This window comes from Amphiura filiformis, chromosome 1, assembly GCF_039555335.1.
Source record: "Amphiura filiformis chromosome 1, Afil_fr2py, whole genome shotgun sequence".
Lineage (NCBI taxonomy): Eukaryota > Metazoa > Echinodermata > Ophiuroidea > Amphilepidida > Amphiuridae > Amphiura > Amphiura filiformis.
The window spans coordinates 70,303,383-70,321,175 of record NC_092628.1 but is presented as its reverse complement, the minus strand read 5'-3'; the positions used below and the strand labels follow the sequence as shown (position 1 = coordinate 70,321,175).

The 17,793-nt window shown below is 37.5% G+C and overlaps 1 protein-coding gene across 1 annotated transcript in view; it reads left to right on the top strand.

The window, feature by feature from the left end:
• The first annotated feature begins 6,456 nt into the window (after positions 1 to 6,456).
• Positions 6,457 to 17,793, top strand: part of LOC140152287 (uncharacterized) — a 31,324-nt gene continuing 19,987 nt past the window's right edge. The window contains exons 1-2 of the mRNA XM_072174595.1: positions 6,457 to 6,927; positions 15,766 to 16,144. Coding sequence (XP_072030696.1) covers positions 6,814 to 6,927; positions 15,766 to 16,144 — 493 coding nt within the window. The 5' untranslated portion in view covers positions 6,457 to 6,813. The remainder of the gene's footprint in view (positions 6,928 to 15,765; positions 16,145 to 17,793) is intronic.

Sequence of the window (17,793 nt, the reverse complement as noted above, 5' to 3'; positions counted from 1 at the left end):
GCAATCTCAAGAAAAATGCTGTCACTCGAGTAAACAACAACAGAAAAGTTTGTTGTCAAGTGGCGGCATAATTCAATTAAAATTCTTGGCTAAACACAGTATATTAACCTATTCATTAGGAAGAGATTGACTAAATGGCTCTAGGGAAAATTTGAATCTCCCATCTTTCCTATGGACATGATGGAAGATGTCAGACACAATACGTGAAGTCATTTGTTAGCAGGTTTTTAGCAGCGTTATCACTGGTTGTGCGCTATTAGAATCCCGTTAATTCACACGGCAAGACGGAGCCGATGTGGCCGGGGGTTGAGCCGCGTCGAGGGAACGGACCTGTTCACGCCTCGTTTGCGAATATGGATGCAGGACGCGCGACTTACGGATATAATTCGTAATGTTTGGTGTGATCAATTGACTAAATTGTTTCCCTGGTGTGTTTACAAAATGTTAATCGAAATAAATGTGGGTAATAGCCTTAATCATGTTAATCACTTTACTGCGGGAGTAAGAAATATGATAATAGAAAAGAGAAGTGTAAGGTGTTGAAAATGATTTGTACGTTGCTGGGTCAATATGTTTTGCAGTGCAAGGTAGAAATAATTTCCTTGTGATTTCTGCCCGGATTTCTGTTCATTCCTTATAAACATCTCAAAAAAATTAACGAACCCCCCTTTAATAATATTCCTTTATTCTAAAACGGGCGATTGTATTACAAATCTGCAAAATGCGTTGGAAACAGAATATTTATTTCCGCGCTTTTTGACACCTCATTTGTAGCAATTGTCTAAATATTGACGCCGCAGCGTACATTTAAATCAATATAACCCAAGATTTGAATGTTGCAGTAAATTCTATTGATTTGTATTCAGTATAATGGAAGGAAATCTGTGTAATGTTATCCGAGTGTTTTTGTATTGTTGTAAGTGCAACTTTCAAATCTGGACCTCACTACATTAAATTGACCGGTACGGTGTAAGCGGTGTTTTTATTGTTTTCTGGGCTATCGTATCAAAATGAGGTGTTAAAATGCGCAGAAATAAATTCTGCTTCCAACGCATTTTACAGATTTGTAATAAACTAGCCCGTTTTTGAGTAATGGCCATTTATTTAAGGGGGGTTAGTTACTTTTTTTGAGATGTTTAGAATGTAGTCATGTTAATATGATTAACAATACAAAGAAAAGTCAGATTAGAAATTCACAGCTGTATGTGACTAAACCAGAGAATAATCATTGTTCAAACCTGAATCACTACGTCTAAGGGCCACACGGTTAATTAAGATGATTGACCTAATTTTACAGAATTCTTGAAGTTTTCAATTTGAAAATGCTACCCATTCACATGTTTTTACAATATGCATAAGTATATTAAATTTAGTACGCCTATTTTACAAATTTGTACATGTGCATTCATGTAATACAAAGCTATTAATCATGTTAATAACATGTTTAATACAATTTTGTCGTACTGGGTCCAACTCATTTGTATTTTAGCTTATTGTGTCATTCTGGTTATGAAGCAATAGTCAATGGACATGGATCGTGTTACATAATTTAATACATATTTTCCTAAATTACGTCAAAATGGGAAGATTTTTCTAAATATTTTAATGCTATCAAAAACTGGAACATAGTTTGCTGGAAAATATTAAATCCGTTTCACTGAAATACAAGTTTTAAAAAGATGTCATTTAAAGCTTACCTTTTAACAAATGAATGTCTAGTTGTTAATTGTTTTTTTCTTCGTGTTTTTTTACCAGTCTTAACTTTTAATTTTTTTTGCTGTAAATAAAAGGACCTGTTTGGAAATAAGTTTGTAAGCTTTAAAGGGCTACCCTTGAGATGGTGTTATGCATTATGTAGACATAATAGGGTTTATGCCATAAGGTTTTTGACATATAGGCATTTGTATTTTCCCATGGTTTTCCCCATTTGTTTGAGTCTTCCCTCAGAAGTCAAGTGCGCATGACCATGTAAACCTTGGTTTCATTACATATAAGGTAGTAAACACGAGGTATCTCATCCCTCCAGTCTTATGATTGATGAATTTCTAAAGAGATATAGAGTGAAAACTGTTCCATAGAGAAATGAAATGAGTGAATAGAGACAACGCGTGTTTTCTGCAATATGTTCGTCTGTGTCAAATTATGTCGTCTGCTTCCGGTGAAACATTAATACACGTAATGTGCAAATAAAGCAAATATAAATACGAAAAGTATGGAAACAGAACATTCAGTGTTTAGACCCAGCTATACCCCCGGCTATACTGGTGTTTGTCGTGTATAGATTCATGCAATAATAATAAAGAAGTAGAAATAGAAAAAAAAGCAAGACATAAGGAGGGGGGGAGAGAAAGAGAAGAGAAGGGAGGGAGGAGAGGGGAGGGATAGGTGGGAGGAGATGAGATGAGAGGAGAGGAGAGGAGAGGAGTGGCGTGGAAAGGAGAGGAGAGTAGAGGAGAGGAGAGGAGAGGAGAGAGGAGAGGAAAAGCACCCTCCGAATGTTTTATGTTACGTAGACTTGCATCCCAAATGCATGATGTGACTTTGCTCGTAATTAGCCCAGATACGTGCGCAGGATTTCATGATTCCGGAGACCAACTCCGGCCAAGGTCTCAATTCTTCCAACTCATACCTCAAACTGAAGCCAATCTGGATAAAAAATGACGTAAGTTCCCCTCCCACTGGCGAACAAGAGGGCATGGTGGTATGCATGGGAGGGAGGTGGACGGTGCATGGGCCATCGCGCAGTATATAGTTCAATCCATCATGCAGCCAAACTTATCTGTATTCTCCGCGCAATTGGTAATTCGGGATGTTGCACTCCATAAGACGGAACAGAATGGAGAAGTTAGAGAGGAGACGGGAGGGGAGAGGAGAGGAGAGGGTGAGTGAGAGAAGAGAAGAGAAGGAAGGGAGGAGAGGGGAGGGATAGGTGGGAGGAGAGGAGACTGAGAGGAGAGGAGTGGAGTGGAAAGGAGAGGAGAGGGGAGAGGAGAGGAGAGGAAAAGCACCTTCACAATCTTTAAAGTTAACGTAGACTTGCATCCTAAATGCATGATGTGACTTTGTACAGAAGAGGAGAGGGAGAAGAGAGGAGAGGGAGAAGAGAGAAGAGGAGAGGGAGAAGAGAGGAGTGGAGAGGTGTGGAAAGGAGAGGAGTGGAGTGGAGTGGAGTGGAGAGGAGAGGAGAGTTGAGGAGACTAGGGGAGTGGAGAGGAGAGGAGAGGAGAGATGAAAGAGGAGAGGAGAGGAAAAGCACATTCACAATCTTTAATTATAGTTAACGTAGACTTGCATCCCAAATGCATGATGTGACATGCACATGAAAGGAGAGGAGAAGGAGAGGAGGGAAGGGAAGGGGAGCGAGAGGAGAGGAGAGGAGAGGAAAGGAAAGAAGAGGAGAGGAGAGGAGAGGAGGAGAGGAGAGGAGAGGAGAGGAGAGGAGGGAGAGGAGAGGAGAGGAAAGGAGAGGAAAGGAGAGAAGAGGAGAGGAGAGGAGAGGAGAGGAAAAGCAAATTCACAATCTTTAATTAAAGTTAACGTAGACTTGCATCCCAAATTCATGATGTGACTTTGTACATGAGAGGAGAGGAGAGGAGAGTGAGAGGAGGGGAGGGAGTAGAGAGGAGAGGAGGAGAGAGGAGAGGAGAGAGGAGGAGAGGAGAGGAGAGGAGAGGAGGAGGAGAGAGGAGAGGAGAGGAGAGGAGAGGAGAGATGAAAGCACCTTCACAATCTTTAAAGTAACGTAGACTTGCATCCCAAATGCATGATGTTCCTTTGCTCGTAATTAGCCCAGATACGTGCGCAGGATTTCATGATTCCGGAGACCAACTCCGGCCACGGTCTCAATTCTTCCAACTCATACCCCAAACTGAAGCCAATCTGGATTTAAAAAAATGACGTATATTCCATCACACTGCGAACTTGGGCCTTGTAAACGGTTGCTCTGCCTCTCACACAAGTTCTCCTCAGAGCGCCAACTTCTGTCCTGCTCTGGATGAGATGTTGGAGATGTGCTTTGTCCAGGTCAGCTTGCTGTCAACTGTGACTCCCAGGATCTCCAGCTCCTCCTTCTCAGCCAAACAGAAGATCTAGCTTGGTTGGATTCCTTTTTCTTGATATTGCCATTGCCTTACATTTTGATGGCTCGAAGGTAACCTTCCATCTGTCTGCCCAGATCCTCATTTTCTCCAGGTCTCTGTTTAGGCTAACAGTAACGGCTTCAGGGTTGTCTCTAGATGTAATATCGCAAAACAAGGTGGAATCATCTGCGTAGAGGTATAGCTGGTTCTCACACTCATCACCCAGGTCAGCAATGAAGACAGAGAATAAAAGTGGGCCCAATATTGACCCTGTGGAACTGATGCATTGATGGAGGAGGAAGTACTTGATGACTGGCCAGATTTGATGGAACGATCTATCAGGTAGCTCCTAATCCAGGTGAGCAGCTTACCGGATACTCCTTTTGCCATGAGCTTCGAGCAAAGGCTGATACTGAATCACAGTGTAGTACAGGTGCGAGTGAAAAGTACATGGTCTCTGCATAATGTGAAATTTTCATAGATTTACGATCCACGTCTTTATGCCTATTATTTGATAATAAGTGGTGCGATGCAGAGTTACAGCATACGTCCAGTGCGTGGTAATACATTCAAATATTGTTTTCACTTATCGCTTTGGTAAATTAATCTGGTTACATCACCACTTCTACGGTGAATTGTAGTAGGGCTATTCGCCGTAGAAGTGACGTAATAATCGGATTAACTACCATAGCAAGCGATGAATACACTATATCGCCCTCCACTACAAGCAGGTTGCACTCATCACCCGTGTATGTCTGCAACCATAGATTGAATACAATACCGTTCTTTTCAAAGATACTAATCTTACAGGTGCGAGTGATCAGCATGATATGGTTCAATGCATAGGTACCGCGTGAACGTTGCAGTGCATGGCGATATAGTCAAAAATTGTATTCATCTATTGCAATGGTAGTTAATCCGATTATTACGTCACTTCTACGGCGAATAATGTACTGTTTTGGTCTTATCAAAACACGTACACGTGCTTACCTTAGTCGCTGTCAATATCCAAATCGCTGAACGCTGAGGCAATTTAACTCGAAACTTGGAATCAGATTGTCTTGGTGATCGGCTTCCATATTCCATGGTAGAAAGTCATGAACAAATAAAATCGGATGACCCCACCTTTATATTTTTAATTTGCAAAACCCCCTACCTTTAAAGTATGATCGGCCAACTACTATCGGGTAAGATGGTAGGTCAAATCATGAATAGCTAAATGCTTTCGCTACTTGAACGCAAAGGATTGTCTAAAGTCATTCGGTGGCTTTAGTTATAGCGTTATAGCGTTTTAGTTGCACCTGGTGCATGAAAAACTGGGTGCATGGGGTGTTACACCACTATTAGAAGCTCCTCTAGATTCTTATGAGAATTCCATGGAGGGCGTGATGGCCATTTCGTGGTGTGATTCATTCAGTCTTAATTCTCTGCCAAATCTAGAGATTTGCAATACCTTTTGGCACCCAACAACGCATTTACTCAACAACAACGCGCCTCAAAGGTAACGCATTGCTATAAATGTGAAGAACGTCATAAGAACCAAAATAAGCAACAATACCTGATGTTGATTTATGTAATTGATCATGTTTATAATTATTAGGCCGAGTAAAAAAAACAACATGTTTATCGTCCGCGCCCTCCTCATTTTTTGAAGATTTTTCAAATTTCTTTTTATTTTGTAAACTTTCAGTTATAACTTGTAGAAAAAGATGTTTCAGAAGTTGAAACTTATTTTACGGCTTTGTAAATGCATAATACATCATTTAAGAAGAGTTGGGTGATCACTAGAGGGGTCTTGTCTACCTCTCAAAACAAAGGGCCTCCTCCTTTTTCTCAGATATCGATCTGTATGTCGAATACCCGAAACATGGTGCCAAATACAGGTATTTAGCGTCGTTTTCCAATAAAAAATAAAAAATAAAAAGCCCCTCATTCTCCTAATTTTTAAAAACCCGGACGAGAAACATGTTTTTATTTTTACTTGGCCTTACGTGTGAATATAAATTTTTCTTCAGGTTTATTTTGTGTGTATAAATGTACTGTATGTACAATATATACCAGGGTATTCTGAACACTCAATGCAAATGAAAGACTGAGATGAATAATAGGCCTATACCTAAATTTGCTGAAGTGATTTGGCGATCGACCATTTCACTAGATGTACCGGTATATTTTATCACCACTTTTCTAAAGTCAATTTGCATAAATTTTGTTAACCAATGTCCAGATACATATTTTGTTGGAGTACCATGATGAGTACCAAAGTTTTGTCTACATCACAGAATGCTTTATCAGACCAAGTGCGCAAGCGCCAGGCAATTTAGTGACCCACGCATGCGCAACGTATAAGAGAGGTTAGGCACATGAATTACTCCGAAAAAAGCACGCCTCGGAGCTAAGTATTGAATCTGTCTATGCCTGGATGTGCACCGTCTTAAATTCTCCTAGATGATTTTCTTATACAAATGTAATGTTGTTACAATAAGGAAAACGGGGAAACATTACCAGAATTGGTGAATTTTGTGTAAAAATTTGAGAAAAGTCGTGCCAGCTGCTTTGTTTTGATTTGGATAATTTGTGGAGCGCAAGGGATGCATTGGTTCTCAATTTGACCAGTTTCTTATTTACCAGCCATCTGGAGTTTGCTCCCTTGTGTGCTAGTGAAAATACGAACTCGTAGTCGTGGAACGAAAAGGAAGATATCGTCTCGTCTGAGTAGGGTGGAATCTCCTACATGTCCTATACTCCAAACATGGAACATTCACTTTATGGACCCGGGAGTGCTCCGGTGTTACATCACTATCCTGGTAGCCTTCCAACAGGAGCGCAACACTCCCCGTATCATCAGGTAAAATGGAGCATTTGCTCCTACCGAGTCTGTTGGGCCCAGTATGGTTTAGTCGTTGCGTGTGCCTGTTGCAGTGTGTAAGACATATCATGCTCAATTGAAAATATTGGTAGTCACATTTTGAAAACACGCGCCACAGTAGTAAAATTTGTAAATGTGTTTACCATAAGAAGATGAAGAAATACGACGTGCTATGTTACAACCATGCAGTCACCTACTAAACCATCTGATAGCCTTACCTTGCAAATGAAGATGATGATGATGAAGATGATGATGATGATGATGATGATGATGACTATCCTTCGTTATAGTGATGGTAATAGCATTACGGCATTCTGTACACTATCATTTTAATGTAGGCTTACTACTACTAGTAAGTAGTGGTAGTATTTAGAACTATTTAGACATAGTCTTAAAGTTGAATCATTTTATAATAATATTTTCATGTGTGAATGTCATGAATGTTGTACGGTTGAAAGTTTAATGAAGTAGCAGAGTCTGTCTTATCTAATTGTAATGCCCACACAATAACAGATCTTCAAGATAAGAATTCTGTACTTGCACCATCTTCATCATATTCATTGTGCCAATTTTGGATTCGTGAATTCTGATCCTGATCATTAATTGCAAGTTTGCAGCAATTTATATAGGGTAACCCTAGTGGTCAGCGATAGTCAGCACTTGATAGTTTTCTTCCTTTTTAGACATTATTTATCATTTCACAACGTTTTGAATCAGTCTTTTAATATTTTTTATCGGGAGTATTTAGACTCTGTAGAAAGATTTCAGCATCTGCTATCGTAGTGTTCCGTGAAACAAAAGTATCTCTGGAGCTCTAAAGACATAGGGTTCAATAGGCATTGCTTTACACGATCATGCCATATACAAATCAACAAATCATGAAATAGAATACAATATCTCAATCTCTGAACAGATGGGACATTCTTTAAACTTGATAAACGTATACAGTTTTCTAAATTCCTTTTTCATGGTGAAAAGCTAGTAAAGGTCCAAGGGCAAATTTATTTTGAGGGTTTTAAAACTTACTGAGCTAGAGGCATATCATCATCCTTATGACCAGCTGTTGCAAACCATATCAGGCGATATGACCGCTGGTATGCTACACAGCTAACCTGCATTCGATAGTATATTCCGGTTAACTTCATCATAAGTTTAGGAAATAATAAATCTTAGCAATCAGGGGATTAATAAATGATCCCCGTAATGCCATTTTCCTGGTCTACGCTCATTTGCTGAATATTGTATTATTGACATGTCCAGCGAGTGTCAACTTTCCACTAATTTTAAATTTTAGCACAGATCCTGGAAAGCCAAATAGCTCATGGTCTCAAATACAAACTGAAAGGTATTGAAAGGCATTTTATAGAATACTTTCGTATCCGATCTGGAAACTGGTGTGCCTATAATTACAGGGAAATGGTGACAGTTCTAGAACTAAATTAAGAACAGAGACACCCAATAATTAGGAACACCCATTCATGTATACAGGAGTATGGCATGTAAGTATTTCTGATGAAACTACGCTCTTTTAGTCACTCAATCTATCAACCAGAAACTACATGATATTGGCCAAAATCACAAGTCATTCTTCTCACGCTACATCACGAACAGTAAATAACTTAGGCCTATATAACATCCAGCACATTCAGATTCATTGACATGATTTTGGTGCAGAACCTCAAAATATAGGGTTAAATGAGACCAACAAGTCGACAAAACATTGGGAACATTTTCCTGTACCCTACCCTTGAACTGCCTCGTGTAACAATTTAAAGAAAATTGTGGTTTTACGTCGTGCGACCATCGTCCGCAATCAGTTCCAAACAGGCAATAGGCAAGGGTTAATGTCTCCTGTTTATAAAGTACACCGTTGTACAAGTAGACCGCTTTCAGAGACAGTATGGCTATACTTCTTCATTTTATTAAATTTAGAAAGGATAGGCCTATAAAATTAAGTTGATAAAATGATAAAGAAATTTAAACGTCCACAAATTTCGTGTAGTAGGAAACTAGCGGTGAAAGTAATTAGCCACAGAACAGTCAACATAATATGTATTTTATGCTTCATGGGAACTTTTGATCTGAGAAGCACAGGCTACATATGATGTATGTTTGATTGTGTAGTATGTGCCAACCTGTTTCGTCATCTCTACAATTTTAAGAAATATGTTACAGTTCCATGGTTATTATAGTTCCACGGTTTTTAGCAATATAATATATGGTTAATATAGCTAATGTTACAAACACGACAAAATGTACAATTTAGTACACCATAGTTATCATCACAAATCTAATTTAGCATCTAGAGCAATCCCGAAATGTATTCACGTGTTTACAAATGATACAGTCATTGTATACAACAGACCAGGAAAAAGATCGGCAGTCTAATCCACGCCCCATTAATTTGATGATGCATACAGTGCGTAAACTTTCACTCCCTTTACAATACAAGCTACCCTGAAACTCTCATCAAGAAAGCTCATCATAATCATCATCATCATCATCAGTATCCTGTTCTGGATGCTATTACTTCATGAATGAAATAGTACTGTCTGTCCCACTATTTACCAATGCTAAATAGAGGTTAAGTGTTTGTACACTTTGAAAAAGGTTCAACGTACTCATGTACAAATTTGTAATATTGGGGACTATTTTACTGAATCGACAACAGATTTTGAGTTGCGTGTAAAACCAATGAAACACAGGCGTACAGGTAATAATAGGTTTGCACTTCTAGGTTCGATGAGATAATCTACTTCCAAGAAGAATGAACACATAGTGAGTACAGCCTGATGACCCCCTTTCATGTGAACAATATTGTATTATATTTACATGTAGGTTGGAGCTGATGAGTACTTAACTTATTAAGTAATTGTCGCCGCATCCAACATTGATCATGCATTATGTATGTCGTGCATGTGTAACCTGGTCCATCCCGGTAAGACTATGTAGTTGGGTTGGGTGTAATAACCATCTTGTTTAGTTTTATTTCGGGAAGCATTAGGACGTGTTTATTATTGCTCATCACATTTGTAATTTTGCAGCCATCGGTCTTTGATTCATTAGACACCCTTGGTTAGTCTTGTCAAACTCATAAAATATGGAGACATAACCCCATCACAGATAATTCATGGATAGTATCAGCACATTACCCACAATCCTCTTGTCCACCTGTCCTACAGATAATTCATACAATGGGAACTTATAATAATTTTATTGAAAATAAAAAATGAAGCCCTGATTAAACATATAATGTAGGAAATGTGCTTGTTCTTTGTTCTACTGAAGTGGAACACCATTACGACGCCTTTTTGACATGCCGCCGTAAGTCTATGACAAATTACATGGGGCTGTGCTGTGCTTCACTAATTTCGAGATCATACAGATGAATGTCAGCCTCATATTATGATCATAAATGTTATATTAGAATACCTAATTCAAAATATGTTAAAAGATTGCTTATACAACTCGTACATTATCATTTCTTTTCACCATAAGGTACCATCTATAAGTCGTCTTTCTATTGTCAGATATCATATGCACATATTGAATTATCGCTGTTTAAAGAAAACAAAACAAGATATGAATTTTAATTTATATTCTTATATCATGTATGATGTATAGTATTGAATCAATCCTAGATGTGGTAATTGTAGTTTAATTTTGATAATTTAAAATATGTTTTCAACCAAGGTCATGCTAACTATGGACTTTCTCTTTAATTAAAGACTTAAAAAGTCTTTATAACCCACAATATATTCCAAGTTGTAACGAAAAATATTATATTCAAAAACGTTTGAGACCAAAGTAAAGAGTAAATTGCGTTTTTGTGTTCTAAATTACAGCTCTATGAAAAGGGAAACAATGGTTATTATTAGACCTAAAATCATGGTAATGTGATGTGAGGACAGTATGGTTATATAATACTAGTTTACAGATGCGAATCATTTTGTGGTGCACATGAACCAAAGTAGAAAATGCTTTACATAATAGATACCTATACAAAATGTAGAGCAGCACCAACATTTAGTACAGTAACAAAACAAGCTTATAGGCCTAGACGTACTGATGTAGACTATTAAAGGTAAGTAGGTTAGTACACAGTAATCTTTGCCCTATGGGTACTTGTTCATCGTAGACTCTATAGGGATAGCCTACCCTGAGTGAACTTGATGTTTGACGCACACCGAGATGCCGACCAATCGACCCATTTGTCTTTATGTTTTGAACCAAACACATTAGGCCAACAAATACAGGAGTTTGGTAGGCCTAAAGCGTCTTGGCTTCAGTGAAAAGCAACAGCCCTGTCTATTCTACTAACATTATCTATTCGATCATGCCTACCACAATCAATTGTCTTTCCACCTGAACCATACATAAACAATTGAAAACCAAGAGCTTGATATTTTCCTACCTACAAAAATACATATTTACAGACCCCAAAATCAAATTTACAGAATCAAATTTGAAAATGTGCATCAACCATTGGCCATTTGAGGATGTTGATATAATCATTTTGGTTACGTAAGCAAGTATCTATATAAGTGAATTCCCAATCTCCCTACCCAAATTATACCCAATTATCTTCTCATCTGAACCAAATATGCCAAAGAAATCTGCTCCTCGTATAAATGATGGTACACGCAGGACTAAAACATCTTGCGCTTGACTGCTCATAGATCCTCTTCTAGTGATGTGAGTACTCCTTCTTCTTTCTACATATCCTCCTTCCAATTGTCCTCTTGAAGAATATAGCCTAATCATTAAAATCTGTAGCTGCCGCCACCATCTTCTCCTTAAAATCATTAAAACACATTTCATCATTATCATTATTTTTGTTGTTGTTTTGGATGTTGCTGTTGTAATTATTTTCATTATTAAATAAGTGTTGTTATTTTTTGACGCCATCCACTTCATTTAGGGACGCACCATTTGATACTCAGGGGGGGGTAGGAAGTTGGGGTCGGGGGAAGAAATTTTTTTCGCCGCCGAAGGCGGCGATGTTTTTTTTTTTTTAGCCGCCAAAGGCGGCAAGTTTTTTTTTTAAATTTCATGCATTATACACAGTTAAGTGGGGAGAGGTTTTTTTTTTTTTTTAGTGTTGGGGGGGAAAGTTTTTTTTTTGCTCATGTAGTGGGTGAAGTTTTTTTTTGTTGAAAAACTTCCTACCCCCACCCTGAGAATCTAATGGTGCGTCCCTTATACATCCCCGTCAAATCTTTGACAAGGTCATTGTCGGGAGTTTTCCCATTCTGGGATTCATACCGGACGTATACACTTCCCCCACAGCTACCAGAACGGTGTACTATTGGGTCGGCCTGTTTGATTCAATTATTGAGGATTATAAATAACCCTATTGTTGATAGAACAAGTCTTGCTATAAAACAACCAGATGGGAGGAGGTCTGTATCGGGCAATTCAAAACAATAGTGGATGTTGTTTACACGGTGCTTTTGGATTTATATGTTATTGTGGTAATCAAGACAATAATTTGTGTTAATAAATTCAATACCTTGTTTATTAGCGCATCTAAACTATGAAGTTATCTCATAAAATTTATACCATCTATATTTTGAGTAATCTCATTACTCTTTTATTTAAAAAAAAATTGAGTATTTTAGTTACACTCCGATTGAGTCCGAAAGCTATTTCTATGGCTACAGTAGATCATAGACTCTGAGTAGATGGAGATTTAATGGTCTAGCTTCATTTCGGTATTCCCTTGTTTTTATCACAGATCTGTGTTTTTATTCTGTAGGTCTATAATTCCCTTAGGCCAATTTATGATTGTTTTGAGCAAATTGTAGGCCATTTTTCAGCACGATTATAATATTATATAGCCTGGCTGAAATGGAACATTAATCATGTTGATACTATAGACTAGAAGCGCCTGTTGCAAAAGATCCCGAAATTTTGGTAAATATACACTGCCATGACTGCGACTTGCACAATACACATAATAACTAGAATATTGGTTTACTTATAATGAGGGGATTTTCACGATAGCACCACACCGTGCCACAACTACCTGCTTTCCAATTCTGAACTTAGTATTCCTTATACCATATCCACGCGTCAATTATGTCATCAACTTCGACAATGAAATGGGATCATTTATTGGCTTTCTTCAAATAAACATACAGCTATACCAAAATAAACATACTCGCCCTGAACGTGTACGGCTAAATGCGGTCATTGTGAAAAGAAAGCTGTCATCATCCATCGACCAAGAACTTTTGCTTTTAAAATTAAATAAAATTAGATATCTAACATGTATGCCATTGTGTTTTGTTGGAATCCAACTATGCCGCACATTTTTAACCTTTTATACAGAAAGACGGAAGACTTCGACCAAGTATCCCAAACTAACATAAACCTACCTTTCTGCACTACTAATACGCAATGCTCAGAAATTACCTTTACACGTTTGAGTAGTCACGATATTAACCTCACTTGAAGTATTGATCGATTGATATGGATCAATATCTCCCTATTGATTGATATGGATCAATATCGCCCTATTATTACTGACCGCTGTTCACCCAAGTATGACAATGCAAAAGTCCTCGAGCCGAGTGCTCTTGTCGACTAAATCCACTTAAAGCAGACAATAGTATTTCATGCACCAATATATATTGGATCGATTCCGGTTCAGTGATTATTAATTTGTGGTCCTCATACGGAAGTTTTCTCGTTGAGGATGACAACATGGGATTTTCCTTAATTTTAAAGCCGACTGAAAATCTTGATCACTTATCCAGTCAAGGCAAGGGAGTAAAATCATTGTATCTTATCCAAAGCCTTCCGAATCTAAAGGAGAATCGAGCCTAATATTTTTAGAGATCTGGGCTATTCCAGAAAGTAATTCACACCCCCTAGAGGCTAACTTTTGAATTCAAATGTCTGGATTTAGTTTCTGAAAATGATTGGGATGAGCTGTCAAATATGGCCACATAGCATTTGTGTGTACCCAGTACGGTACTTGATATAATTATTGGAATCCATCAGCATTGGGGCATGAACTGGACAATAAACCATTGTATGAGACAATGCATGCAATACAAGAGGTTGGCACTCATTGGCAGTATGAGATAGTTATTGTTGGCGCGATAAGAGAATCTTTAGAGTACATAATATTACCGCAGTCTTTGCTTTTGTACTCTAGAGTAGGATAAGAACGCGTATTATGTCATGGGCAAGATTAATTGCCTTTCTTACGTAAACTTTAACTTATGGAACCCAATTTGCTACAGCTCTGCTTTCGTTACTAATCGTTATTAATTTTGCAATGTAAAACAGCACCTCAGAATAGATGTTAAATTGTGAAAGACAATCCATCGCAGATATTGGAACACATAAACTAACCACAGAGATTGTGTGTTGCAGTATCTGTGAACTTTAAGCAGATTTTATGCGTAGGAAGATGGCAAAATAGACCTTCAGCAAATTTAGATACCAAGGCCTATACATGTATAAAACGTAAGATTCCAAACTGCTGTTCGCTTCCATAGTTCTACATAATTATCTTCATTTTGATCTTGAAATCTGTCTTTGTCACGTCAAATTGACGTTTTTATGAAGCTAATTCCTTTGTTTATGTAACAGTTGTTGAACACATCCCAATAGATTGGCAGTTATTCTTTGCTACCGTCTTTGTCCATCGTTAACACCAATGTGGACGTATCAAGGTTTTGCCAACCGCACTGAATCCACTGATTCGGCTTCACCCGTGAAACATCCCACGGGATGTTGAAAGCAAAGTTGTAATAATTGAATAATTAAGACAAATATTGTTTTAACAGCATATGAGATGTTATTTTCGGGATATAATGCATCGATATGATGCGATTATATTATTTTATTGTTATTAATATTATAAAATTGTACTTATTATTAATCTATTAATGTTTACCATCATTATAAAATGTTGAATATCGTTTTGTTACTGAGCAACTGCTGTTAATATTAAATATAGTATTTTATTTATTTATTTATTTATTTATTTATTTATTTATTTATTTATTTATTTATTTATTTATTTATTTATTTATTTCTTTCTTTCTTTCTTTCTTTCTTTCTTTCTTTCTTTCTTTCTTTCTTTCTTTCTTTCTTTCTTTCTTTCTTTCTTTCTTTCTTTCTTTCTTTCTTTCTTTCTTTCTTTCTTTCTTTCTTTCTTTCTTTCTTTCTTTCTTTCTTTCTTTCTTTCTTTCTTTCTTTCTTTTTCTTTCTTTCTTTCTTTCTTTCTTTCTTTCTTTCTTTCTTTCTTTCTTTCTTTCTTTCTTTCTTTCTTTCTTTATTTATTTATTTATTTATTTATTTATTTATTTATTTATTTATACGAACATACGCTTAAAATCAGCGGCACACGCCTACCCGGCGGTGCGTTCATACACAAAGCAACAAAATTACATAGTTCTACACATGTAATGAAGTGAAATTTACAAACGTGAATACATAAACATGATAAAGGAGAATATCACATAAGCATGATAAGGAGTATATTCACAACGTTTAGTTTCTTTCTTTTTAAACCTGTCGTTTAATTCTAATGAAGTAATTATATTTATACATATTTTGATGCAAACAAGGGACGAGGCTTGCGCATCATACACTGGAACATGGAAACATTTAAACATTACAAACTAGTGCACGAGATCAATTTAATGATGCTTAATCGTTATTCTTAATATATCAATATACAGGGGAAAGAAGAATTACGCATCGCACACTAGCACAATAAAACGTGAAATTACAAATGGAAACATTTTGATGCGTCAAAATAACAGTCTAATTATTGTTTTCTCTGCTCTTTTTCAGCGACCACTAACCAGTCCATGCGTTCCTCTGAGTAGTGTACCGTACGGCTCTCACCAGTCACCAACTCAAGCTGCTGGCCAATATCATCATCAAGCAGCAGAATGGGCCGCCGCATGTACCATGCCAGTTACAAGTGGCTCCATGTCAAATATGACTCTATGCCATCCTATGGCACATTCAGACTATTTAGGCACTTCAACACCCCCACATTTAGGTGAATCAATAAAGGCATCAAGAGATGCTAGAGACATGCAGGGGGATGGCAGTTGTTCGCCTGCGTCAAGTCCTGACGCATTACATTCACCAATTCATACGGCATGTCCAGGAACCAGAAATAACGGCGAGACAGAACACAGTCCTTCTAGCAAAACTAAATCAGGTGCGTAAAAAAAGTTATTCCCAATAATTATACACTAAGCCAAAAAGAAACATATAATTTTTCATACAAGGTCATATCTTAAAATCCTGTGCATCAAAATGAACCAAAATTACACACAGGATTACTTCAATCAAAGATTACTTTGCTTCAATACTCTACTCTACAAATGTCAGTAACCAAGCAGTTGTCCAACTGACAAGATGCACTGACATGGAACAGCTTTCTGGACCACATTCACAGCCCAATAAATTGCACCCAGCACAAGAAATATGTGAGAAAGTGGAATAGAAAGTGCGTGAAAAGCAGAAATCAGCTCCGTTCCACACTATTCTACTTACTCTGTGGAAATTGTCATCTGTGTAAGGATCTTATACGCATTCTCACATATTTCTTGTGCTGGGTACCATTTATTGGGCTGTGAATGTTGTCCAGGAAGCTGTTCAATGTTAGTGCATTTTGCTGTTGTGTCAGTTGCATAACTGCTTGGTTACTGACATGTGTTTATTGTGTGTCTTGAAGTAATCCTGTGTGTAATTTTGGCTGGGAATTTTGGTTCATTTTAATGCACAGGATTTTAAGATATGACCGTGTGAAGAATTATAAGTTTCTTCTTTGGCTTTATAACACACAATCGTTAATAGTGCACAATGGTAGATACAGTCTAAACGCAGGACAACCGATTCTTTTGTTCTGCTTAGTCGCGCTAAAAGTCGATCGATACATGTTAAAATCAGCACAATTCCGAGATACACCTTTTTGCTATGAAATTTATTTTCTCGGTCAAATATAAAGCAAATTTTTTTTTCTTCAGTAATGTCAAATAAAAACATAGTGCTTGGATGAACATTTTTTTTTAAAATCCTGGTGTTAAAATTAAGCATCAAATTGTGTCTTTTAGTGTGATATTTTTGATTTTTATAGGCCTTTAGTTCGCCCGTGAGCTTTTTGCAGAATTCATTTTTAGCGTCTCAAACTAATATAGTTTGCTAAAGAAAGATATTTCCCACCTCTGTAAAGCACATCGTGTGGGTCTATATATTATAGTTTTGTCAGAATTTCCGTTTTGATTCCATAATTTTTGAATACCAGCTGAAAAAATTTCAAATCCACGCGTGAAATACTAGCATTGTGGATCGATATCTCTGGGTGCCCGGCCTGGATACAGTTTTGCCAGAACTTCAATATAGCAAAGAAATTACCTAGTGTTTCGGTATGGTGCCTTTTGTTTGTGTTTGTTTGAAATTGCTTAAACCCACCGAAAGTCATAATGAAGCAGCCAAAACAATACAAGGTTAAACACGGAAGGAAAAATCATTTATGGTAACAATGAGCCTTGCATTGTAAGTCATGGTTCAAATGTGTTGAGTACCCACCCCACCCCCATAGGCCTACATAATATTACATACCGGTACCTTATAATATTTATATAGCACGGCTAGCTATACATTTACAAAGTAGGTCCTATAGCGCTAAATTATGACAAATATGCCTACACAAACCCGAACGCAAGTCTGAAGGGTGTAATGAAAATGCCAACCCGCGATGGGGGGGGGGTCATTCAAAATTCACCTGGAGATAGGAGGGACAGAAAATTAAAGTCCCCTCTAATAACACGCGAATTTTTCTAGGTTTGGACAGTGGATTTTCCC